General features: G+C 43.9%; 1 protein-coding gene across 1 annotated transcript in view; it reads left to right on the top strand.

Annotated features, from left to right (window-relative positions):
- Positions 1-26,851, top strand: part of LOC126272360 (monocarboxylate transporter 1-like) — a 212,555-nt gene that overhangs the window by 171,878 nt on the left and 13,826 nt on the right. Inside the window, exons 5-6 of the mRNA XM_049975171.1 lie at positions 10,247-10,774; positions 23,353-23,664. Of these exons, the coding sequence (XP_049831128.1) occupies positions 10,247-10,774; positions 23,353-23,664 (840 nt within the window). The remainder of the gene's footprint in view (positions 1-10,246; positions 10,775-23,352; positions 23,665-26,851) is intronic.

Below are 26,851 nucleotides of genomic sequence, written 5' to 3'. Positions count from 1 at the left end.
TAGAAAATCCGAAGAAATTCTGGTCGTATGTAAAGTACACAAGCGGCAAGACGCAGTCAATACCTTCGCTGCCCAGTGCCGATGGTACTGTTATCGACGACTGTGCCGCTAAAGCGGAGTTATTGAACGCAGTTTTCCGAAATTCCTTCACCAGGGAAGACGAATGGAATATTCGAGAATTTGAAACACGAACATCTGCTAGCATGAGTTTCTTAGAAGTAGATACCTTAGGGGTTGCGAAGCAACTCAAATCGCTTGATACGGGCAAGTCTTCAGGTCCAGATTGTATACCGATTAGGTTCCTTTCAGATTACGCTGATACTATAGCTCCCTACTTAGCACTCATATACAACCGCTCGCTCACCGATAGATCTGTACCTACAGATTGGAAAATTGCGCAGGTCGCACCAGTGTTCAAGAAGGGTAGTAGGAGTAATCCATTTAACTACAGACCTATATCATTGACGTCTGTTTGCAGTAGGGTTTTGGAGCATATACTGTATTCAAACATTATGAATCACCTCGAAGGGAACGATCTATTGACACGTAATCAGCATGGCTTCAGAAAACATCGCTCTTGTGCAACGCAGCTAGCTCTTTATTCGCACGAAGTAATGGCCGCTATCGACAGGGGATCTCAAGTTGATTCAGTATTTCTAGATTTCCGGAAAGCTTTTGACACCGTTCCTCACAAGCGACTTCTAATCAAGCTGCGGAGCTATGGGGTATCGTCTCAGTTGTGCGACTGGATTCGTGATATCCTGTCAGGAAGGTCGCAGTTCGTAGTAATAGACGGCAAATCATCGAGTAAAACTGAAGTGATATCAGGTGTTCCCCAGGGAAGCGTCCTGGGACCTCTACTGTTCCTGATCTATATAAATGACCTGGGTGACAATCTGAGCAGTTCTCTTAGGTTGTTCGCAGATGATGCTGTAATTTACCGTCTAGTAAGGTCATCCGAAGACCAGTATCAGCTGCAAAGCGATTTAGAAAAGATTGCTGTATGGTGTGTCAGGTGGCAGTTGACGCTAAATAACGAAAAGTGTGAGATGATCCACATGAGTTCGAAAAGAAATCCGTTGGAATTCGATTACTCGATAAATAGTACGGAATTCGATTACTCGATAAATAGTACAATTCTCAAGGCTGTCAATTCAACTAAGTACCTGGGTGTTAAAATTACGAACAACTTCAGTTGGAAGGACCACATAGATAATATTGTCGGGAAGGCGAGCCAAAGGTTGCGTTTCATTGGCAGGACACTTAGAAGATGCAACAAGTCCACTAAAGAGACAGCTTACACTACACGCGTTCGTCCTCTGTTAGAATATTGCTGCGCGGTGTGGGATCCTTACCAGGTGGGATTGACGGAGGACATCGAGAGGGTGCAAAGAAGGGCAGCTCGTTTTGTATTATCGCGTTATAGGGGAGAGAGTGTGGCAGATATGATACACGAGTTGGGATGGAAGTCATTACAGCATAGACGTTTTTCGTCGCGGCGAGAGCTTTTTACGAAATTTCAGTCACCAACTTTCTCTTCCGAATGCGAAAATATTTTGTTGAGCCCAACCTACATAGGTAGGAATGATCATCAAAATAAAATAAGAGAAATCAGAGCTCGAACAGAAAGGTTTAGGTGTTCGTTTTTCCCGCTCGCTGTTCGGGAGTGGAATAGTAGAGAGATAGTATGATTGTGGTTCGATGAACCCTCTGCCAAGCACTTAAATGTGAATTGCAGAGTAGTCATGTAGATGTAGATGTAAGGGTGCGTCCGTTTGCAGAAGGTTGTTGTCATCTCGCAACATACTCACCATGAAGAAATCATCGAGAATGTTGAAATAAACATCCTCGCTCACGAAAACCTGAATGTGTGTGCGCCGTTCATGATACGAGAAATGATCTCAGGCCTGAATTGTGTCCTCAAAATGTTTCACTGAGCCACTGGTGCACTCTACGCACTGCCTCATTTGAAAACACAAAAATGCTAATCCTAGGAATATACTACGTCTCGAGTCCATTACTTTCCACTTACGTTGTTTTATCAACCAAAGGCGTGCAGCATTACACTGTGGTGGTTAGAGTCATCGGATACCTTTAAACATCATGTCGGACCTCTTTTTTCCCAGCCTACTGTAGCAACTCAGCGTGGCATGCACTGAGCAAGTCGTTGGACACCCCCTGAACAAATATTAACGTTCGATACGATATTGTGCGGTATCCCATGACTTTTGCCACCTCAGTGTATATTGGCTTTACTTGGGTTCTTGTTTATTTCAAAATAAAACTCACTACCAACGTTTCGACATCGAAACAGGTTTCGTAACGCTGTAATAAAATAGGAACATCTTTACAATAAAATAACGCACAGATTTCGTAACGCTGTGATAAATTAGGAACGTCTACAAAGTGACCATAGAACGAGGAACGTAGGACATCTGAATTAAACGTCCGGGCAGTGCAGGGCGAAAGATCGATTTCGCACATATAGTGGACTTTTTTCAGCAGGCTAAAACCTAACAGTAAGAGTTACTGACAGTAACACATTTTCCAATAGCCCTACTCTGTACGGTTTTACATAGAACAGCTACAAACGCAGAAGAGCTACCGCCGTACGTACTCCAAGGAGCGCCCCATGCTGTTGCAGTGTTCCTAAATTTTCCTTCAGTATGATTGTTTATTACCACAACTCTGCCTCAAGACACTTTTACCTTAGCGTATTGGTGCAGACCAGGATCGTTAATTTGTCATCACCCTGTGCCCTCGTTTCGTCTTGACTTCTAATCGCAAAGAAATCATCGGACATATCAGTCACTGGGCTTGTTACTTTCATTTCTAGAGTGGAGAGTTCGGAACAGTGGTGCAGTTGAAACCTGAAAAAGACTGCAAACGGATGGCAAATGATGTGCCACGTCGGCTTAGAAGCCCACTTTTCATGTCACGACAGGTAAGAGTGTTGTTTCCGGGTAGTATCACAGTATGCCAATGCTCCGAGCATATTACATCGGCACTCGTCTTAGTTATTGCCGTCGGTTTTAGATTTTTGTGAAATAATACGCACGTGGCTAGCGTCCTGCGTGCCCCCTGTTGTCCAAGCATGACAGGTACCGATCTGTTCCATACAGTTACATCTGCGCTTATATTCCAGAAGCTAAGTGCTGTCTAAAGCAAACAGTACTTCTTGTACGACTGCAACTTCCCCCTTCCATGTTGCATTCGCAAGAGGCGTGACGTTGACCAGCAATCGTCTAACTGTACAACAATTGATCTTTCTGCCTATTATGCGCAAAGCATTGTATTTGTTTATGTTGGAGCTCAACTGTGAGCCCTGTGCGAATTGTCAACCCTACAGAGATCTTGTGGTGTGCGTACTGTAAGACCTCGCTCTAACGAAGTAGGCGAGTGTCAGCAATATATCTCGTGGTCTTTTCGTGGCGTGTTTAGGTCAGACGATAGAAATGCCACTTGCACGCTTAGAGTAGCAGATTGACGATGACCAACTTTAAACACAACTTGATTAATTTTCACACACATTTATTAAAATAATAAAAAGCATAGACTACGTAACTTGATTCTGGATGCTGTTTTCAATTGAAAATCTGAAGTTCCTTTGGTCTTGGTACGTTAATCTTATTCTCCGATATCTCTGATACTTGACAAGGTGTCTATACATTTATCTTCATGGCTATGTACAGGAATATGATAACCTTATTAGGTACAGACTGAAACTTGACTATAGACTGGTACAGACTGGTGCAGACAAATGGAGACTGGTACAGACTGGTGCAGACAAAAGCAGACTGACTAATCGGAGGTCTGTACACTCATTATAATACTTCGCGCATTCAGATATTACTGCGCGAGTGTGATCCACGAGGAGAAAGGTTCTACGTTAGCATCAATCTCATTGTCTGCGTTACATATTAATACGCGGATCGACGGAAGCAGAATTTGGTTCGTCTCTAAGGCAGCGCCATCGCGTAGAGCGGAGACGGACGAGCGCTGCGCCTGCGCTGTTGTGCTTAGCGGGGCGCGCTCTAGTGGGAAAGTTGTGTAAGCGCTGACTACGCGGAACTATGTACACAAGAGATCTCATAGTATTTCACTATGATTTTTTTTCACGTTGTTACTTCCCAAACCAGAATGCATCGTCAGTCTGCAGCGGAGTATGTGCGCACTCCACTGTAGAATGAAGGATTCAATTGAGAAACAGCCCCTTAGGCTGTGTCTAAGCCGTTTCTCCACAATTTCTTTCTTCTCCCGCTATGTAAGCATGACAGATTCTGGGAATTTTGGAAAGTACGAGAGATGTACTAACAGTATTATAGCTGTGAAGGCCAGTTGTGAGTCTGGGTCGTGAGTCTGGCGGAGAGAGTGTGGGCCGCGAAACTGAAGGTTCCAGTTATCTACATGAAGCAACTTAAAACATCATGAAAAGGACTATCCATCAGTTCATTTATTCAGGGTCTAGCAAAGCTATACCAACTTCGATTGACAGTGTGTTGGAATAGCTCATCTGTTATGGTCATTCGTACAATAAGACTAGTTACGAGTTCGGTTCAAGTTGAGAGTTCAGCACACAACACGAACTTCTTAGTAACAGACTTTATACAAAGAATGAACATTGGGAAAGATTGCAGATCTGTGAATAGGGCCCAAGTCCGTCATACTACAAAGAGAAATTCAGCCACAGCCAAATACGAAACGTACTCCGAGCTCACGTTTAAGGTGGTCAACAAGAGGGCATCCTGCGGGTTGGTTGTAAGTATGTAGACTGGAAAGGGCACCAGCCCGTCCTCACTGCGTAGGCAGCTTTACCCCTCTTTGGAAGCTATGGGGTCACGCCATGTGATTTGGAGGGGGGAGGGTGGGCGGAGGAAGGGGGGGGGAGGAGGAGAGCTAGTTTACCGCCCGTTGCAGTGTGATCCTAAAGCGCACTCCATAACAGAAGGCAGAAAAACCATTCAGTGTTTCCTCTGGCTGTTCTGGTTAAAATTCATTGCGAATCTGGCAGAATGTAGCTCTAAATTTTCTTATTTGCTGCAAAATAAGGAAATGAACTTTTGGTCATGGTCTTGCGGTTGCGTTCTTGCTTCCAGCGCACGGGGTTCCGGGTTCGATTCCCGGCGTGGTCAGGGATTTTCCCTGCCTCGAGATGACTGGGTGTTGTGTCGTCTTCATGATCATAATTCATCCCAATTACGGTCGTAAGAAGGCAATGGCAAACCACCTCCGCTAGGACCTTACTTAGTCGACGGTGCGGGTCTCCCGCATCGTCCCCTACGCTCCTCGGAGTATGGGGCCTCACATTCATCATCATCATCATCAATCTCTATCTTTAGATCAATGTTTTCCAAATTTTTTCTCATGGCGACACCGTTTCACAAGACTCCCGTTCATTAATGTTATTATTAATAAAAGCAATTCTATTGTAACAAAATGATGATTTTGAAACAGGGTGAGTCAAAAAGGATTTTCCAACAATGATATAGAATCGGTAGATGTTTCATTTGTAGCAAACAGCCTGAAGTTCGAGTCATGTCGCGCAATAGTACCCCGCTCCGCCACCAGGAGCGCCAGTGTAATGCACATTCAAAATGGCTGATTTCAATGGTGCGGAGCATGCTCCCTGTGGGTTTTGGTTTCATGAAACGAACTCGGCAACAACTGTTCGACTTAAATTTCATACCGAATACGCTAAAGAACCCCCAAGCAGGCCCACAATTTACTCTTGCCAGAAGCACTTTGTTGAGACAGGTTGTTCACTGCGAAATGACAAATCACCACGTCGCCCGCGAGTATATGGTTATGCGAGATTCCGCAAAAAAACTGCGTAGACGTTTATACCTGAAAAAATACAGATTCACTATGGCGCAGCACATTATCGATGCAGATAAGGTTGCTCGTGGGGAATTCTGGGCGGAAATGTTGCATCGGACAGAGAACGACGAGACGTTACTGAACACATTAATCTGCGGTGATGAGTAACATTTCATATCAGTGTCATGGTGAACACCTACAAGTGCAGAATATGGGGCAACGAAAAATCACATGCAACCCTGGAATACGATAGTGGATGCATCGAAGTTAATGTGTTTTGTGTCCTTAGGAAATTGAAAGTGTACAGTCCTTTCCTCATGACCGAGTGAGATGGCGCAGTGGCTAGCACACTGGACTCGCATTCGGGAGAATGACGGTTCAGACCCGTATCCGGCAGTCCTGATTTAGATTTTCCGTGGTTTCCCTAAATCGCTTCAGGCAAATGCCGGGATGGCTCCTTGGAAAGGGCCCAGCCTTCCCTAATCCGATGGGACCGATGGCCTAGCTGCTTGGTGCCCTCCAACAAATCAACCAAACAATCTTATTCATGGAAAAAACTGTCACTGGTATTGTGTATATGGATATGCCTGCAAAACATTTTAAATTCCACAGGGCGATGAAGATGACCGAGATAGGATGGTTTACTATCAGCAAGACGGTGCACCAACTCGTTTCCTCATAGAAGTTCGAGGTTTCCTCGATAATCGCCTCCCAGGTCCGTAGACCGGCCTCGAAGGAGCAATCGCATGGCCCCCTCGCTCCCCCGACTTGATAGCACTGGACTTCTTGGTCTGGAGTTTTGTTAAAGACCGTGTGTTTGTTCCTCCACTGCTAAACAATTTAGCCGACCTGAGAAATCGAATCTACGGTGTCACTGAACAAGTTATGATCGATTTGCTGCATCGAGAGTGGAAAGAAATCGATTCCCGTGTGGGATGTTTACCGCGTCACAAATGGTAGTCACATGGAACCAAAATAACGCTTGACACTTTTATGTGAAACTTGAGATTGTTTGCTACAAATTGACATATCTACTGATTATGTAAATTTCTGTATCATTCCAGAGTTAGAAAGTCCTTCTTGATTCACCCTATATTTCATTTTTAAGCTTACGTTAAACACCATTTTACAGATAGAAAACTGTCCAGAACTATTATGGATTCAATGACTCATATGGGCTAGACGAGCATTACAAATCTGTCTTATATTAGCTCAGTGTAGGATCAACTGTCACGGATCTCCTCATACATCTTGCTCAAACTTCCACGTTTAACTATTTGTATATTGGTCATAAGAGAAAAACCACATTCACACGAATATGTTGTAGAAAACTACAGCAAAATGTTGAATGCTCTTTAACTTAGGTAGAATTATAGTACTTGAGTAGAAATCTTGAAGTTGCATAAATCTGATTCTTAGTACTTGAGTTTTAAAGTGCGGTTGTTCTCCAGGCCTGTCAGATCCTCTTCTTTAACAAGTCTAAGTTTCCAAAATCTGGAAGGTTCGAAAGTATTTCTTTTCCAGTCACACTGGTTTATATCTAGTGTTGGGAAATATCCATCCATCCTCTATTTCAGTCCCACTAAATGATCAAGAATTGATGGATGTATTTTGTTATTAACTGCACTTGTTTAATACGTGACCTGTGGTTACACTGAACTAAGAGAAGGACGTTTTGTATTATTTTGTCACAAGTTTTCCATTTGTTTCACGTTCTGAATTTACCTATGTCGTGATACCCTTGATACTACTAAATGTGTGTGAATTCCTAAGGGACCAAACTGCTGAGGTCATCGGTCCCTAGACATACACACTACTTAAACTAACTTAACACTAAGGACAACACTCACACCCATGCCCGAGGGAGGACTCGAACCTCCGGCGGGTGGTACCGCACGATTAGTGACATGTCGCCTCTAACAGCGCGGCCACTTGAAAAGTCTGATTGTCTCTAGACTCCGTGCGGCTGATACTACTACACGAGACGTCAGGGCGTCGGGACACTGTTTGGAAAGCTCTGCTCTAGATTTTGGAGCCGCCATCTGAAGAAATCATTGTTTTTCGTCGTATTTGGACAGATTCTGTTGCGATGGGTTGCCGTAAGTGAATTAGGCTCTAATCAGGTGATGAATGACACCATTCTTGCACGCGTAAAATGTAAGAATTGAAATACATTTACAATCAAATCTTATCTTTTGTTATAAAATTTCTCCTTTTGCGATGACTGTGGATCAGAACGTAGGTACTTTCATGTACATAGTGCATGGGGGCTTAATTAAAAAGAAAAGACTAATATTAATGAATAAATGCAATAATTTTACAAGCTGTGTGGCCGGTTACGAAGTCTCGTAACCGGTTGGCCCTGACTATCATTAGCACGCAACCTGAGTGCATAAAATAAAAATAAGGAATGACAAGGAATATCCATTAACACAATTGATTAATTAAGTCCCCTGCAACTATAAAAACTACGAAACAACAAAGCACAAGTGTAGCTGTTCTGTGTGTGGTAGTGTGACTCAATGTACATGGCTTGGTTCTTTCTCAATACGACAAAATATTTTAAACGCCTTTTACAAAGAACTAATTGAAAAACCAGAAATACTATAATTGCACATAGAAACCAGTCTAATAAATGAACACGAGCCAGATGCTTTGTTGACTGTACCTGTGAGAATGACGGACTATTATTAAAGAAAACTGTAATAACTTTTTACATCATTATACATTGACGAAAATATTCCATTACACCAGCTTCATAAATCAAAAGCCCATCTCCTTTCTCAAATACATTCTGACAATTGCGTCTTCTTCCATCTACACATTACACCAACAGAACAGTACAACATTTCAGTCAACACTCAAAGATCCTCTACTCTCTCGCCCAACAGAACGACTGCCCTCGACATCCTCTGAATTATTACTGCGCCAGTGGAGGCAGCCGAATAATAATCTTTGGCGCAATCTCTGGCGCTGTGACTCAGTGTAGCCACCTTTCAATAGACAGAACCAGCCTAACACTTGTGTTGAAATAGATTGTCGTTGGAAATACAAATCGAAACTCTTTCTCGTAATTCTGTTCGTTCTATAGAAATTACACTGGTAGCACTATTCAAAGACAAAGTCCACAACCATATGCAAAGATCTACAGATTAACTTAGTCTACCTGATTGTCTCTAAGTAGAGGACTTGCCCGTAAAAGGCAAAGGTCCCGAGTTCGAGTTTCGGTCCGGCACAGTTTTAATCTCCCAGGAAGTTTCTGATTGTCTCGTTGCCACCAGACACGGTACCCTTCTCGCTGCTTGCCGTGGACTAGGCATTGACTGGGCCATGGTATGATGTAGAACTAACTCCGCGTTTGTGCGTTGATCTATTTCAAGACAGGTCGCTGACTGTGGTGCGGGCGAGGGTGGGCAACTTTGTGGTATCGACAGCAGACGCCAATGCTACGTTTTTTTTTTTTTTTTTTTTTTTTTCATCAGTCTACTGACTGGTTTGATGCGGCCCGCCACGAATTTTCCTGTGCTAACCTCTTCATCTCAGAGTAGCACTTGCAACCTACGTCCTCAATTATTTGCTTCACGTATTCCAATCTCTGTCTGCTACGTATATAGACTATAACGCAGCTTCTGTACTCTTCTCGCCAAGGTGTGCCGAGTAGGGCCAAGCACAAATTTCTGTTTCTGTCTAAACTGTCATTGGGCGCTCTTTTGCTCCAACCACGGTGAAGATCAAGACCGTTCATCTACGTCTACGTAATTACTCTGCTATTCACAAAAAAGTGCCTGGCAGAAGGTTCAGTGAACCACCTTCAAGCTGTCTCTACCGTTGCACTCTCGAAAGGTACGCGCAGCGCGGAATTAGCTGACAGGTCTCAGGCGCTGCAGTCATGGACTGTGCGGATGGTCTCGGTGGAGGTTCAAGTCCTCCGTCGGGCATGGGTGTGTGTGTTTGTCCTTAGAATAATTTAGGGTAAGTAGTGTGTACGGTTAGGGACTGATGACCTTAGCAGTTACCTCCCATAAGATTTCACACACATTTGAAACTTTTTTTTTAACGGTACGCGGGAAAAACGAGCCCTGAATGCTCTTATTTTATCGCGATTATCATTTCTACCTTTGTAGGTGGGTGCCAACAGAATGTTTTCGCAATCGGAGGAGAAAACTGGTGACTGAAATTTCATGAGAAGCTCCCGTCCCAACGAAAAACGCCTTTGTTTTAATGATTACCACTCGCATTCACGTGTCATGTCTGTGACAATATTTCCCCTATTTCGCGATAATACAAATCGAGCTGCCCTTCTTTGTACTTTTTGCACCGCAGTCTTCCACCATGCTATTGGGGTGCAGCAATGTTTGGTGTAGGTGATACAATTTCACGAGTGTCTTATGATAGAGATGTGATGAATAAGTGAAACCGATGCCGGCAGGTCTGGGTCTGGGCCTGGTGACGCCGTCCAACTTCCTGGCGGTGAAGACGTACTTCCGGAAGGCGCGCGGCCGCGCCGTGGGGCTGTCGCTGGCGGGCACCAACGCCGGCCAGATGGCGATGCCGCACGTGGTGCGGCTGCTGCTCGAGACGTTCGGCTTCAGCGGCGCCGTGCTGGTGATCGGCGGGCTCACCATGCACGGCTTCACCGGCGCGCTGCTCTTCCACCCGCTGGAGTGGCACGCCGAGCGCCAGCCCGTGCCGCAGGAGCTGGAGCCGCTCAAGGCCAACGGCAACAACAACAACGACGGCGACAAGAAGGAGGGGGAGAGGGAGCCCGACAAGAAGGACGGCCTGCTCTCCCCCAAGAGGCAGGGCCCGCGCCGCAACGCGTCCGCCGTGTCGCTGGCCAGCTCCAGCACCGGTGACGTCATCGACATCGAGATCGACGAGCGGAAGCGGCCACAGCTCACCACCACAGTGGAGGAGGTCGGCGAGGAGGAGGCGCAGGAGACCACGCCGGAGCCCAGTAAGACCCTCCAACGGTCTTCCCACCGTCTGTTCCTTTACTTTTGGAGGAGACTCTAGTGTTCGATCTAGTGTTGGGTTCTTTTGGAGAAAGATGTTCCACAAGCACACTTCGTTTATATAGGCTGTTACAAAAAGGTACTGCAAAACTTTCAGGAAACATTCCTCACACACAAATAAAGAAAAGTTGTTATGGGGACATGTGTTCGGAAACGCTTAATTTCCATGTTAGAGCTCATTTTACTTTCATCAGTATGTACTGTACTTCCTCGATTCACCGACAGTTGGCCTAATTGAAGGAAGGTAATGTTGACTTCGGTTCTTGTGTTGACATGCGACTCGTTGCTCTACAGTATCAAGCACATCAGTACGAAGCATCAACAGGTTAGTGTTCATCACGAACGTGGTTTTGCAGTCAGTGCAATGTTAACAAATGCAGAGTTGGCAGATGGCCATTTGATGTATGGATTAGCATGGGGCAACAGCCGTGGCGCGGTATGTTTGTATCGAGACAGATTTTCAGAACGAAGGTGTCCCGACAGGAAGACATTCGAAGCAATTGATCGGCGTCTTGGGGAGCACGGAACATTCCAGCCTTTGACTCGCGACTGGGAAAGACCTAGAACGACGAGGACACCTGCAATGGACGAGGCAATTCTTCGTGTGGTTGACGATAACCCTAATGTCAGCGTCAGAGAAGTTGACAAGGTAACGTAGATCCCGTCACTGTATGGAGAGTGCCACGGGAGAACCAGTTGTTTCCGTACCATGTACAGCGTGTGCAGGCACTATCAGCAACTGATTGGCCTCCACGGGTACACTTCCGCGAATGGTTCATCCAACAATGTGTCAATCCTCATTCCAGTCCAAACGTTCTCTTTACAGATGAGGCTTCATTCCAAACTGATCAAATTGTAAATTTTCACAATCAACAAATGTGGTCTGTCGAGAATCCGCACACAATTCTGCAATCACGTCATCAGCACAGATTTTCTGTGAACGTTTGGGCAGGCATTGTTGATAACGTCTTGATTGGGCCCCATGTTCTTCCACCTACGCACGTTATCACGATTTCATACGGGTTACTCTACCTGCGCTGCTAGAACATGTGCCTTTAGAAGTACGACACAACATGTGGTTCATGCACGATGGAGCTCCTGCACATTTCAGTCGAAGTGTTCGTATGCTTCTCAGCAACAGATTCGGTTACCGATGGATTGGTAGAGGCGGACCAATTCCATGGCCTCCACGCTCTCCTGAACTCAACCCTCTTGACTTTCATTTAAGGGGGGCCTTTGAAAGCTCTTGTCTACGCATCCCCGGTACCAAATGTAGAGACTCTTCGTGCTCGTATTGTGACGGCTGTGATACAATACGCCATTCTCCAGGGCTGCTTCAGCGCATCAGGGATTCCATGCGACGGATGGTGGATGCATGTATCCTCGCTAACGGAGCACATTTTGAACATTTCCCGTAACAAAGTGTTTGAAGTCACGCTGGTACGTTATGTTGCTGTGTGTTTCCATTCCATGATTAATGTGATTTGAAGAGAAGTAATAAAATGAGCTCTAACATGGAAAGTAAGCGTTTTCGGACACATGTCCACATAACATATTTTATTTCTTTGTGTGTGAGGAATGTTTCCTGAAAGTTTGGCCGTACCTTTTTGTAACACCCTGTATTTCCTGTATTTATCTTTCGTTCTTTGTGACTAGCTTTGGGGTCGCAGTCCCTCCCAGGGTGAGTGGGACATTTTTTAATTTGTTGGTTAATTTGTTGGTTAATTTCCCACCTCTGTGTCCTTGGTTTTTATTTCATGTATTTCTCTTTCGTTCTTTGTGACTAGTCTTGGCAACGCAGTCCCTCTAAGGGTGTGTGGGACCTTTCTCTATTTGTTGCTTATACAGGGTTGTACCAAAAGTAAGCTACCCATATTTTTTACAAATTGTTATTAATTTATACATCGTTGAAAAGATTACACTTTTGTCTATTTTTCAACATAGTCCCCATTTTTTCCGACACGCTCTTTAGGACAGCTTTTGTTTTCCTAAACCGAAGAAGTTTCCCGCCAGCCCAACCCGTTGAGGAAGCATGTGACCTCTGCTCGGACTTCATCGTCGCTCTTGAAACGTTTGCTACCTAAGTGTTCCTTTATCTAGAGGAAGAGGTGATAATTGCTGGAGGCTAAGTCCGGGCTGTATGGGGAATGGGGCATGACAGTCCACCCAAATTTCTTCAGAAGCTCCCGTGTTTGACGAGCAGCGTGGGGTCGAGCGCTGTCGTGTAGAAGCACTAATCCCTCCGTCAGTCATTCTCTCCGGCGATTATGGAACTCGCCGGAGTTTCGTCAATGTTTCACAATATCTGCCTGAGTTTATAGTCGTCCCAGGTTGCATGAAATTGATGACTAGCACCTTCTGATCCCTATAAACACAGTCGCCATTACCTTTCCTGCCGACTGCGTTTTTTGAATTTCTTTGTTGGCGGTGAACCGCCACTGACGAGACTTTTGTTCTGTTTCGCGGTTGTAATGAAATACCCACGTTTTATTCCTCATTAATCTCCACAGGCGGTAACTTCCTTGCGTGGAGAAACAGGATTACTGCTCTAACCTCACACATCGCGGGAGCGGCTTTCAACACTTCCATCTCTAACGGCTGTCGTGCCATCACTGAGTGACATAGCGAATCGCTGACTGCGGGCTCGAGAGTGGGGAAACCACTGCGGACTGCACTGTTGTCGGATTTAGCGTAGCACCTTCCTTCGTGGCTGTAGCTCATTGGGAACCTTACTTTTGGCACAATCCTCTCTGTCTTACCCTACAGCTTCTACCCCCTACAACATCCATCGTTACCACGGAAGTTACTCCCCAATGTCTTATCATACTGTCCCTTCTTCTCGCCAGCTTTTTTTTTTGTATGTTCTCTTCTTCCCCAATCCTACAGAGAACTTCCTCATTCCTTATCTTATCAGTCCACCTACTTTGCAATATTCTTCTGTAGCACCTAAGACTATAGATAAAACATCAATACATCGAACTTTACCTAGAAAATATCGATATATAAAAACGGTTTCTTCTTCTCCGATATGTCGATATCAAAACAACTGATATTTTTATTTTATATTTCATTTTTTTTCCAAATTTTCGCTAAATATTTGTAAGTGTTCTTTTATATTGGTGTGGAACATAATTTTACTTTCACTGTGTGAAGGAGTCTTACTACATTTTCTCTGGGGGAAGGTGAAGCAAGTATATGTGGCACGAAAGATGTCCGATTGAACTTCGCAAGGGGGAGAGGGGGCAGGAAGGGGGGGGGGCATGGGATGGCGGTTTGAGTAGAATAACAAGATTTCCGACGTGAAGAAATAGCACACCAACTGCGTTAAAAAATAACTTTCAATGCAGCTAGTGTGCTATTTTTTCACATCGACATTCTTCAAGAAAAGGTGAACAAAAATTTAAATGGCAAGATTGGTCCTATCGGCGGGTGAAGACGTGTGAGGGGAAATACTGTCGTAATCGCTACTTGGAGCCACGTCCAGAAACTGCAACGTTTAGCTTCGTCACGCAATTTTCCCACATCAGCATGAAAAACGGTTTATTTCGACGTGTAGCCAACGACAAATTAAGAAAATGATGTATGAGAGGTTAACTGAAATGAAATATTGCATGACAATCCTACATGTACACAGTTGTTAATTAATAACACAACAGTCGACCAAAAAGGAATTGTAATACAAGCTTCTCATCTGCACAAAGTCCCATTATGAACTTACAAGTTTTCAAATTAAATGTTTTTCTTTCAATTCTTGCTCTAAGGAAGTAGGCAGGCTGCTACCTTGTTGACGAACAGAAAAAAATGGCTCTGAGCACTATGGGACTTAACATCTATGGTCATCAGTCCCCTAGAACTTAGAACTACTTAAACATAACTAACCTAACGACATCACACAACACCCAGTCATCACGAGGCAGAGAAAACCCCTGACCCCGCCGGAATCGAACCCGGGCGCCGGAAGCGAGAACGCTACCGCACGACCACGAGCTGTGGACTCATGAAAAGAATATCTATTAATAAATCAGTAATTAAATATACAACTCTTAAATGGGCAGTATATTTACAACGTGCAGCCGATATTTTTATAGGCTGATATGTCGATACTTTTTCCTTAGGACTGTCGTAATTTTTTTCGATTTATCAAGAGCCGTTAATCACACTTTCTTAATGACAGATATTTTTAAAAATATCAGCAGTCCTAGTAGCACCACATCACAGATGCTTCGACTCTCTTCTGTTCCTGTTTTCCACAGACCATAACCGACTAGCATAAGGAGCTCTGGTCCAGACGTACATTTTCAGAAAATTCTTCTTCAAATTGAGGCCTATGTTTGGTACTGATAGACTTTTTTGGCCGGTCTGCTTTTCTTGTCCTCCCATCTTCTTCCGTCATGGGTCATTTTGCTTCCAACGTAGCAAAATTACTTAATTACGTTTACTTCGTGATCATCAATTTTGATGTTAAGCTCCTTGACATTCACAGCTCTGCTACTTCTCATTTCTTCAGTCTTTCTTCGATTCACTCTCAATCCATATTCTGTACTCATTAGACTGTTCACTTCATTCAATAGATCCTGTAATTCTTCTTCACTTTAACTAAGGATAGCGATATCATCAGGAAATCTTATCGTTCATGCCCTTTATCGAGTGGTCCGATGCAAAAGTGAACGATATACTCGTGATTTTGACCGTGATTTTATCTTGTATGTTATATTTTCTTTGTTCTGTGTGTGCCTCACGTCATATGACTCAGAGCATTTCGTGTTTATGTGATTGTGGTTTTCTGGGGCCAGTTAGAAATTCTATTTATTGACAGAATAGCATGTCGAAAGACTCAATTTCTATATGTACTTTCCATATGTATTTCCATATGTATTCTCCTTTAAGCTTTATCAGGTCTTCTAGTATTTACATGATACGTTCGGTAGCTACATTCGGTTGCGTCACTGGAACGTGCTGCCCTCTCTGGAGTTTTCTGTATGTGAGGGAGAATGGACAGCAGGTATTCCAATCATTATGCAGTCCTTGTAATTCCTGGTCCTCCGCTAACACATAAATTCTACTTTGCTGCCTGTGGGCGCAAACACTTAGGTTAACTGACGATTCTGGGGCTACAGGAAGGACGTGGAGGCACAAAGTTAAACAAAAAATATTGCCACATAATGAAGACAGCGGACCCTATGGGACAGAGTAAACGCTAGAAAGAAGAGATCGTTGACTACACTTTTGTTTAACTTCCCATCTTTATTTTTATTCATCTCTGTACATTGAAGATAACGTGTTGTCCAACAGCTTCGAGCCATTAAAGTGATGAACTATTTAAACTGCTTTATTTTTTATCGACATTTGCGCTTTAGAAGAGTTCATATTGAGATGGCTTCAGCATATTTATGAGATGATACTGATTTTCTGTTAGACAAGACGAAATGTCAGTAAATAGGTGCGGCATGAGAGCGGGTTTGGGATGGGAGAGACACCTTACAAGTGAACTTAACAGGACAGAAAATACTGTGCGAGAGAGAGAGAGGTGCAGTAATAATGTAGGTAGGGGTAGGATTTCATTTGGGATCGAGACATTTCAGGTAATGATAAATCAGTTCATCATTTTAAGCCGTCGGCACACAGACCGTGCTTTTGAACGTCAACGTTGAGCTTGGCGAGTTCAATGTCTTGCTGAACACTTAACAAGGGAAAAGCCCCCCCCCCCCCCCCCCCCTCAGATATTAAAACATAAAAATAGGAAGAAGGTGTACTGAACTGTGGAGAAAAACAAGAATAGAAACAGTGAACGGGCCAAAGAAATTTGGTTTACTTCACAAAATTTCACCTTTCCGTCCGATCATTGACGTGTCTGTTCGCTTTATTGAATTTTGTGTATGTGTCGTGGCGTAATGTCAGTTTGCAACAATAGAGTGTCCAGACGTACGTACCTCCTATTTGTTGCGTTCCGTTTTGGATGTTTTGACTCTTGAATTCCCTAGCTGTAGCATAGTTCGCACCGTTTATTTGTTGTTTTCATTTCTGTGTGAGATCTATGCGGCATCTCGCCTGCTCTCACAGTTCATCACAAAATATGATTCATATGGTAAGAATGTATCACCGTCGCAAGTAGTTCCTATTTTAGGCTCCATAAAGTCTAGTCTGTAATGACATCGGCTTATAAAAGTTCCATTACAAACAGTGCAATATAAATTTACAGTAGTTCTACACATAACATAAAAATTGTATCCCCCTTCTAACTTCTTAATAGTAAGATCATTCATACTTGATCACTGTACCTATTCAGTAGCCGAATCCTTATAGCATATGAAACACAGAAGTTAAAACAAGAAAGTGCAAAATATCAGCTTCCTGTGAATAGTGCAAGTCATCTTGTAGATTAAGCTAATTGAATAAACTCACTCTTCAGAAAGAGCGCACTTATATTTACATAACATCGAACATCATAGAATATACCTATTAGAAAACGTGAAGGTTAGAAAAAGAAAATATTTCGATTCAGTGAGATGCCGACCAGCAACACACCAACCTTACAATTCTAAGACACTACTCTTTGCGCTACAGCGACAATGAATGTTACGTGCTCTTTCTTTGCGTGCAACTATCTCCTGAAAGCTTTAATCGAAGGTAGGTTAATACTAAACTGAATTCCTCCCGAATAGGCCATGATGGTCCAACGGTACCGACCGGCCGCCGTGTCATCCTCAGCCCACAGACGTCACTGGATGTGCATATCGGGGGTAATGTGGTCAGCACACCGTTCTCGCTACCGTGTGTGAGATTACGAGGCCGGAGCCGCTACTTCTCAATCAAGCAGCTCCTCAGTTTGCCTCACAAGGGCTGAGTGCACCCAGTTTGCCAACAGCGCTCGGCAAACTGGATGGTCAGCCATCCAAGTGCTAGCCCAGCCCGACGCTCTACCAAAAATAAAGCGTTTTTGATCCCAAATGTGCCGTTGTCTTGAAATGGCATAAGCTCAAAAGACGAAAGTTACAATTATTGTTCAATGGTTCAAATGGCTCTGAGCACTATGGGACTCAACTGCTGTGGTCATTAGTCCCCTATAACTTAGAACTACTTAAACCTAACTAATCTAAGGACATCACATACATCCATGCCCGAGGCAGGATTCGAACCTGCGACCGTAGCAGTCGCACGGTTCCGGACTGCGCGCCTAGAACCGCGACACCACCGCGGCCGGCCAATAATTATTGAGCCACAATTATGACGTTTGGCGTACTTGTGACGTAGGGATGCTCTTCCATCTCATTGGTCCACTTTCAAACAAACATTAAGAATACCGGACATGCCAGATATAGATTTGCATGTTCGCAGAGATTTCCCAATGTGTTATTCCACGCTGTGGCGTCAGAAGCCCGGCACGCTCGGTGCTCAACGTTAGAATACGCGGTCCATGTGCCGGTGGCCTTACGTTAGTCTTCGTACTAGCTCATGACTTTTTTCAGTGGGGAAGATCGTTGTGTCCCTGAGTAGCCCAAGAACACTGGCTCAGTTCAGGATAATGACGGAAGAGGAAATCACCAAATCCCAGTGGACACATTGCGCCACGCAGTGCAAATCTAAAAGTAATGACTTGCTGAATTCGTGTGGCAAAATGATACGCATAACTTAGAAGAAGTGAGGCAATATCTACTGAAAATTCACGCTGGTCGCTTAAGGTTTGCTTTAGAACAGGGCCGGCCACGGCGGGCTGGACTTCACGCACGCAGCCTGCGCGGGTCGCGGGCGGGCCTTTGCCCGGCCTATCATTCGGCGGGCTCGGTCCTTCACGGACGTCACCGTAAGACTGCGACAACGCGTTCAGCATTTGCGTTTACATGTTGAATAAAGTATGTGCACGCCCTCGTTTGGAACTAATTAAGGTTTTTATTTCATGTTGTTGTTGTCGTGGTCTTCAGTCCAGGGACCGGTTTTATGCAGCTCTCCATGCTACTCTGTCCTGTGCAAGCTTCTTCATCTCCCAGTACCAATTGCAACCTACATCCTGAATCTGCTTAGTGTATTCATCTTTTGGTCTCCCTCTACGATTTTTACCCTCCACGCTGCCCTCCGATACTAAATTGGTAATCCCGTAATGCCTCAGAACATGTCCTACCAACCGATCCCTTCTTCTAGTCAAGTTGTGCCACAAACTCCTCTTCTCCCCAATTCTATTCAGTACCTCCTCATTAGTTCTGTAATTTACCCATTTAATCTTCAGCATTCTTCTGTAGCACCACATTTCGAAAGCTTCTATTCGCTTCTGGTCCAAGCTATTTATCGTCCACGTTTCACGTCCACACATGGCCGTACTCCTTACAAATACTTTCAGATACGACTTCCTGACGCTTAAATCTATACTCGATGTTAACAAATTTCCCTTCTTCAGAAGCGCTTTCGTTGATATTGCCAGTCTACATTTTATATCCTCTCTACCTCGACCATCATCAGTTATTTTGCTCCTCAAATAGCAAAACTCATTAACTACTCTAAGTGTCTCATATCCTAATCGAATTCCCCCAGTGTCACCCGACTTAATTCGACTACATTCCATTATCCTCGTTTTGCTTTTGTTGATGTTCATCTTATATCCTCCTTTCAAGACATTTTCCATTCCGTTCAGCTGCTCTTGCAGGTCCCTTGCTGTCCCTGACAGAATTACAATGTCATGTGCGAATCTCAAAGTTTTTATTTCTTCTCCATGGACTTTAATACCTACTCCGAATTTTTCTTTTGTTTCCTTTATTGCTTGCTCAATATAGATTGAATAATATCGGGGAGAGGCTACAACCCTGTCTCCCTCCCTCCCCAATCACTGCTTCCCTTTCCTACCCCTCGACTCTTATAACTGCCAACTGCTTTCTGTATAAATTGCAAATAGCCTTTCGCTCCCTGTATCCTACCCCTGCCACCTTCAGAATTTGAAGTAGAGTATTCCAGTCAACATAGTCAAAAGCTTTCTCTAAGTCTACAAATGCCAGAAACGTAGGTTTGCCTTTCCTTAATCTAAGAAAAGTCGTAGGGCCAGAATTGCCTCACGTGTTCCAATATTTCTACGGAATCAAAACTGATCTTCCCAGAGGTCGGCTTCTACCAGTTTTTCCATTTGTCTGTAAAGAATTCGCGTTAGTATTTTGCAGCCGTGACTTATTAAACTGCCGGCCGCGGTGGTCTCGCGGTTCTAGGCGCGCAGTCCGGAACCGTGCGACTGCTACGGTCGCAGGTTCGAATCCTGCCTCGGGCATGGATGTGTGTGATGTCCTTAGGTTAGTTTGGTTTAAGTAGTTCTAAGTTCTAGGGGACTAATGACCACAGCAATTGAGTCCCATAGTGCTCAGAGCCATTTGAACTTATTAAACTGATAGTTCGGTAATTTTCGCATCTGTCAACACCTGATTTCATTGGGATTAGAATTATTATATTCTTCTTGAAGTCTGAGGGTATTTCGCCTGTCTCATACATCTTGCTCACCAGATGGTAGAGTTTTGTCAGGGCTTTCTCTCCCAAGGCTCTCAGTAGTTGTAATGGAATATTGTCTGCTCCTGGGGGCCCTTTTTTACTTAGGTCTATCAGTGCTCTGTCAAACTCTTCATGCAGTATCATATCTCCCATTTCATCTTCATTTACATCCTCTTCCATTTCCATAATACCGTCCTCAAGTACGTCGCCCTTGTACAAACCCTCTATATACTACTTCTACCTTTACTTTGTTTCCCTACAGTTCAATAATTGTCATCCTGTTTATTTCACGTACTGGGATGTATGCTTGACGCTTGTAAGTCAATGCAGTCAAAACATACGGGTACTGGAAAACTCATTCGGCAAGCTCACTCATCAAACCTATATGGTACTTGCCCGTAGGGCTATAACCATGAGAGTCGAAAAAAATAAGGGTTTCGTAGTACAAAGAAAGAATTGCTAAAAATGTAAATTTTTAATTACATCAAGCGAAATAAAACTTTTTTTACAATTCTTCATATGGTATCCTCTGTCTGTTCGTATATCTGTTAAGACCACTTTTTCCTAAGAACGAGTAAACTATCAAGTTGAAATTTGTGTCACATACTAAGGTTTAAGATCCTTTGGCAATAGAGAAATTTGAAGCTTTTAAGTCAGTGCCGTCAAGAGATACACCCATTTATGTCACATATTTGGGTACTTGAAGAACGCACTCATCAAAGCGTACATGATAATTATCGTTGGCCTACAATCACGAAATTTGAAAAAATAAAATAAAAGAAATAGAGAGAGATTTCACAGTACAACAAAAGGTAGAAACCCGAAAACCGTAAATTTGTAAATATATCATACAAAAAGTATTACTTTTATAATTTGTTATCCGACATCAAACTTGAAATTAAAACTATCGGTAGTTCTGCATTCAGGCGGGCTGGGTCGCTGTTGTAAAAAAAGGTCTGAGAATGTTTGTTTCACATACAACTTGAAACGCCGTATCTGCGTGCAGTAATCGCTCCTGTCAATCTGATGATGGATAAATTCTGAAACACGTCATTCCGTGCTCGATATTTGACTTTTACCATCGCGACCCAATCGGTCTGAATGGAGAAATGCTGATTGTTATAATAATTTATTAGCGACTCCACGGAGTGTCCTGTGCACCACGACCAGATAATGGATATACTTGGAAGGAGAGACAGCGTTGGTCGTATTTTGTTGTTTTATTAACCGCACCAATGTAAATTGTAAATTACAGCACTGAGGATGGTCACTAAGTGACCGAAAATCAATTTTGCGCTTAATAAAACAACATAATACGACCAACGCTGTCTCTCCTTCCAAGTATGTTATAATAATGGTCGCCTGCCTCCTGTGTCATTGATGCATTTACACGGGGTGTTCAGAAAGTCTCTCCGTAGTGCCGTATGATTGTTAGCCGCGCGTGTCGTATACCGCAATGAATATACCGAAATGAAACCCAGTGAAATACATGTTATTACTTTATTGAATATTCATTTTTACTTACAAATTTTCACATTAAATGTTGAAAGGGTCCCCCCTGTTGTTGAATACACAATTCAATTCGTCTAATCATGTTTCCAAACACAAGCCACAGCATATCTTCTGTAACAGAAGCAGTGAAAGTGGATATTGCAGTTTTCAATTCACCGATGGATTTTGGACGGTTTTTATAGACAGTTGCTTTCGGTACACCCCAGAAGAAAAATTCAGGTGGTGTTGGTCAGGCGATCGTGGAGGCCAAAGTCCCTGAAATTACGCGATTACCAGAAACATCAGCAATCAGTGACATTGAAAAGCGAGCTGTATGCGCGGTTTCACCATCATGTTGAAAATAACCGTTCAGTGTTTCACATAACACTAGTCCTTTTATGAATGCGTACAGAATATCACTGCAGTTGTGCGTTTATTGTTTCGATGAAAAGTATGGGACCCACAATCCGACGTCTAGAAATTGCAATCCAGACTCCTATTTTCTCAGAATGAAGTGGTTCCTCACGAATACACAATGGATTTGCAGTACTCCACATACGTTGATTTTGGGAGTTCATGTACTCGGATAAATGAAACCACGCCTCATCAGTGAAAAACGTTTTATTAAGAATATCCCTTTCATTTTGTTTAACGAAATTTTTAAACCATTGACAGCAATGCATTCATTTGCCATGATCAGTATTTTTCAGTTGTTGCACGACTGTTACCTTGTATGGGAAAAGTTCAAATTTTTTCCTTACAGCTATGTGGGCCCTTCCGACACTAACATCGATTTCCTGGGCATGTTTTATTACTGACTTGTTCGGACTCATGGACATTTTATCGGAAATATCGAGAAGTTTGTCCTCAGACAAAACGCTAGGACGACCACTTCTCGATGCATCTATCATTGAATCCGTACTTCGAAATTAGTTAATCAGATCTCGCACAGTATCGCGATGTGGGACTGTTGTCTCCGGGAAAACTGGATTAAATGTTTGACGAACTGAAACTGTCTATATACCGCCAGCTTTGAAAAGTTGTTCGACTAAAAACACACATTCTTCAATGGTTAGCATTTTATCTGTGACAGAAATGAAACAAACGAGCAAAGTAACTAAAACGTTCACGTCAACACGTAATGACACACACCAACGATACTACTAACGCTGGCTGAGATAAACGAAACGGTGGAAAGTTGGGAGAGTCCACTTGTAGGGAAGTTAACACAGGCAGGCGATCAATCGTATGGCACGCGCGGCTAACATCATACGGCACTGCGGAGAGACTTTTTGAACACCCCGTGTTACTGAAACTAAAACGCTCTCCAAAATCTTTGAATTCATCGGGCCGATATCTTCCCAGCATCAATGGCGATAACAGGCAAAAATGGTCGAGGTTTTCGGTTTCTGGCGTGGATGAACTATTGACGCACATCGTTAAGTTTATCCAATACTCTGGGAGAGCGACTCCTACTCGTCCCTGCGCAGGTTTTTTCCTCCAATTTTGGCATTTCTCTGTGGCCCCTTGTACCTGTTTTCCCAACTGACGCGAGTGCTCTTGTTCGCAGAGCGGCGGACGCTGCTGCAGCGCTTCGTGGCGTTCATGGACCTCGACCTGCTCAAGGACCCGGTGTTCCTGAACGTGACGATCGGCACGGCGGCGGTGTACACGACGAACGTGAACTTCAACATGCTGCTGCCGTTCTACCTGCACAACGGCGTGCGGCTGACGCTGGCGCAGACGGCGCTGTGCATGTCCTTCATGGCCGGCGGCGACTTCGTGTCGCGGCTCACGGTCCCGCCCGTGACGGACAAGATGCAGGCCAAGGCGCGCTACACCTTCCTCGTCGGCGCCATCTTCCTCGCCGTCCTGCGGTCAGGTGAGCGCGCCGAGCTCTCCCCGCGACGGGCACACGGGGCTATTCACCATCTCGGCGTTCAGACCATAAACACTGGGGACGGGAAAAACTTTTCGACTTCGTGACTGTAGAAATCACGTGGCTTTGGTGCGAGAAACTCGTCGAGCCATGTTCGGAGCGTGTTTTCATCAGGACGGGATGTACCTTGGAGGTAGTTCGAGAGCGAGCGGGAAACATGGAAATCCGAGGGCGCAAAATCAAGTGAATAAGCTGGGTACAGAATGACTTTAAGCTTAACTCATGTATAGTGTTGTTTGTAAGTCTAGCAGAGAGCTCGCGTGCGTTATCGTGACGCTGTTTTGTAACCTCCCCACAAAATAAAATAATATGAGTAATATTCTCATTTAGTGTAACCTCAAAACATAAAAATTCCTAAACGTCTCAACAGTAAAAAATATAATTATGTCTTTCACATTCAGTATAACCTACCAACAGGAAAATTGCTTAACGTATCAATAATAAAATGCGACAAACCTCTCAATAAAATTGCGACTCACTTATAACCTTTCAATAATTGACTGTCAATTTAACCTGGTAAATTTTGAACATCAGCAGTGCTGCGTCATGGCCCTGATATATCATTCTGAATAAATTGAAAAATCTTACCTTAATTAGATCGCCGGATGAGGCGTATATATCTGCTCCTATAAAAAAATTTTCTGGCGCAGCTAAGTGCAGTGCTGGCCGATAGATTTGTCTTATATAAAAGGAAAGAACTGATTTTTCTTTTCAATAGTCAGGATGACCAAAGATCGGAGAAATTAGCAAATTCTTTAAATTGAAATGAATGATTGTCAAAATTTACTTTTTATGACAAAAAGATTCTTATTAAGCGATTTTTTTAAACATTTACATGGGACTTGATATAACAATACTACATATGTGCGAGGCTGCTTTTACCTTATGCTACAACGCTCAGCCTCCGCCATCGCTGCACACGACCGGCCCAGCCAACACGATACACCAGACTGCTAGCAACTACTTACTGCTACTGCCACACAGTTCCTACTGCACTCAACACCGCTCTTTGGTCTCAGATTCTCTTATAGCTTACATGTTGCAGGCAGGGCATGAGCAATACATCGAAATTACATCTGCTCGAGTGCGCTAGCAACATATTCTTTAATCATGGACCTCTTACAGTTTTCCTGCTCGTTGTTCTTGGGTTGCGTCTGCAAGACGTATCAGTTGTTGACAATAAAAATGCCAGCAGCGATGGTTACACCTCTGGGAAGGTATTTCTAGCACACTACACCCTCGCTGCTCCAACAGGCGCATGACACCCTTTTTGGATGCATGCAGGTCTTCCTACGGTGAGCTGCTGCTTTGTCTGGGCTTAGCCATACTTTTCGTTATTTTAGGATAAAGACTCCATTTCTCCTCACCACTAACAATACATGACCACCCGCTTATTTTTGTTATTTTGGCTTATAGCGTGTTGTACCCATAACACTGATTTTTTTACCTTTGCCATTGCAAGCAAACGTCGCACGATGGTAGAATGACAGCAGTTCATCATCACATTTGCCATTTCTGGAGTACAACGACGTAGATCATTGTGGATTAATGGGTTTAAGCGATCTTCATCTGACCCTGAAGGTCTTCCTGAACGTTGAGAGTCAGTACTGTCAAAATGATCCTTCTTAGAAAGAGAAAACCATTTTCTTGCCGTGCGCTTTCCAATGGCAGTATCCCCACACACTAATGTTTCTGGCTGCCTCCGCTGCTGTCAAGCAGAAAAAAATGTCGGAGAGTTCGTTTCTCCACATGGCACTCAATATTTTAGCGTCCACAACTCCGTTCACAATCTCCACATAACAAAATTACATCATGTAAACTGAACTAGCAACAATAACCCACAAATAAAAAATGGCAATCGGTAAATAAAACCACACCAATCACGAAGACAACATGCAAAACTCTACGAACTTTTGCACTAGCATGATGCAAGAGAGTTATGTGCTTTTTTTTTATAGTCATCGACAAGTCCGGCACTCGTAACCTCGCGGTAGCGTTCTCGCTTCCCGAGAACGGGGTCCTGGGCTCGATTCCCGGCGGGGTCAGGGATGTTCCCCTGCCCCGAGATGACTGGGTGTTGTTGTGTCGTCCTCATTATAATCATTCATCCTCATTACGGTCGGAAGAAGGCAACGATACACCACCTCCATTAGCACCATGCCTAGCAAGGCGGTGCCGGCCTCCCGCATCGTTCCTCTTCGCTCTGCCAAGAAGCATGGGACTTCATTTCCATTTCCAATGTTCGACTATGTCTTTTGGGATAATACTTGGGATACGAGCATCGTGCATTAGCAACAGAAACGATTTTCAGATGGGATGACAGTGTGGTAAGAGTGCAGCGTATGTTATGGCAACATTGCGACGCTGGTCTTAATAATTAATTTCCATCCCAGAAGACGATTCCGAGATGGATTTACGATTTGAGAGCAACAGCGCGCAACAGTTACAGTTGCTTTCCAGCGATTTTCAGCGCACTACATTCGTCGGCATTCGCAAGGCTTTCACATCTCGGACAGAAATGTGTTCATGTCCAAATGGTGCAACAGTTGTTCCCCAGGGATCGGGAAGCACGTCACAAGTTCTTTACGGTCTCTGGTAATGATTAGCACTCATCCCGATTTTCTCAACAATTTCATGAATCCTGGCGGGGCTCTTTTCCATTTATCGGGCTACGTGAACAAATAAAATCGTAGTGCCGACCAACCCACATTAAATGCATGAAAACACTTGATAGCGCAAAAGATACTGTGTAGTGTGACGTCTCTACAAAGAGTGCTGCTATTGGCCCTTACTGTTTTGAGAATGATGCTGGCGACAGTGCCACAGTAACATCACATCCAGATGTTGTTATGTTACAAAGTTCGTAATGCAGGAAAAGTGTCATAAAAATATCCGTGTACAGTTATGGATCCAAAAGGACGGTGCGACCACTCACACAACCTGAACGGCCATGACAGCATGACGCGGAATGGTTCCAGAGCGTCTTATTTCCTGCTTTGGTGACGTATCAGCTGGCCACTCTGAAACCCAAAGCGTACGTTACCAGACCAGTAACTAGTGAGAACTTGAGAAACAGCATTCACGCCGAAATCTCGACTATAACAAGCGACACTTAGCAAGGTTACAGCGG

Source organism: Schistocerca gregaria, chromosome 5 (genome assembly GCF_023897955.1).
Source record: "Schistocerca gregaria isolate iqSchGreg1 chromosome 5, iqSchGreg1.2, whole genome shotgun sequence".
Classification (NCBI taxonomy): domain Eukaryota; kingdom Metazoa; phylum Arthropoda; class Insecta; order Orthoptera; family Acrididae; genus Schistocerca; species Schistocerca gregaria.
Note: the sequence above shows the minus strand (reverse complement) of the source record. Positions and strands in the feature narration are given on the sequence as shown.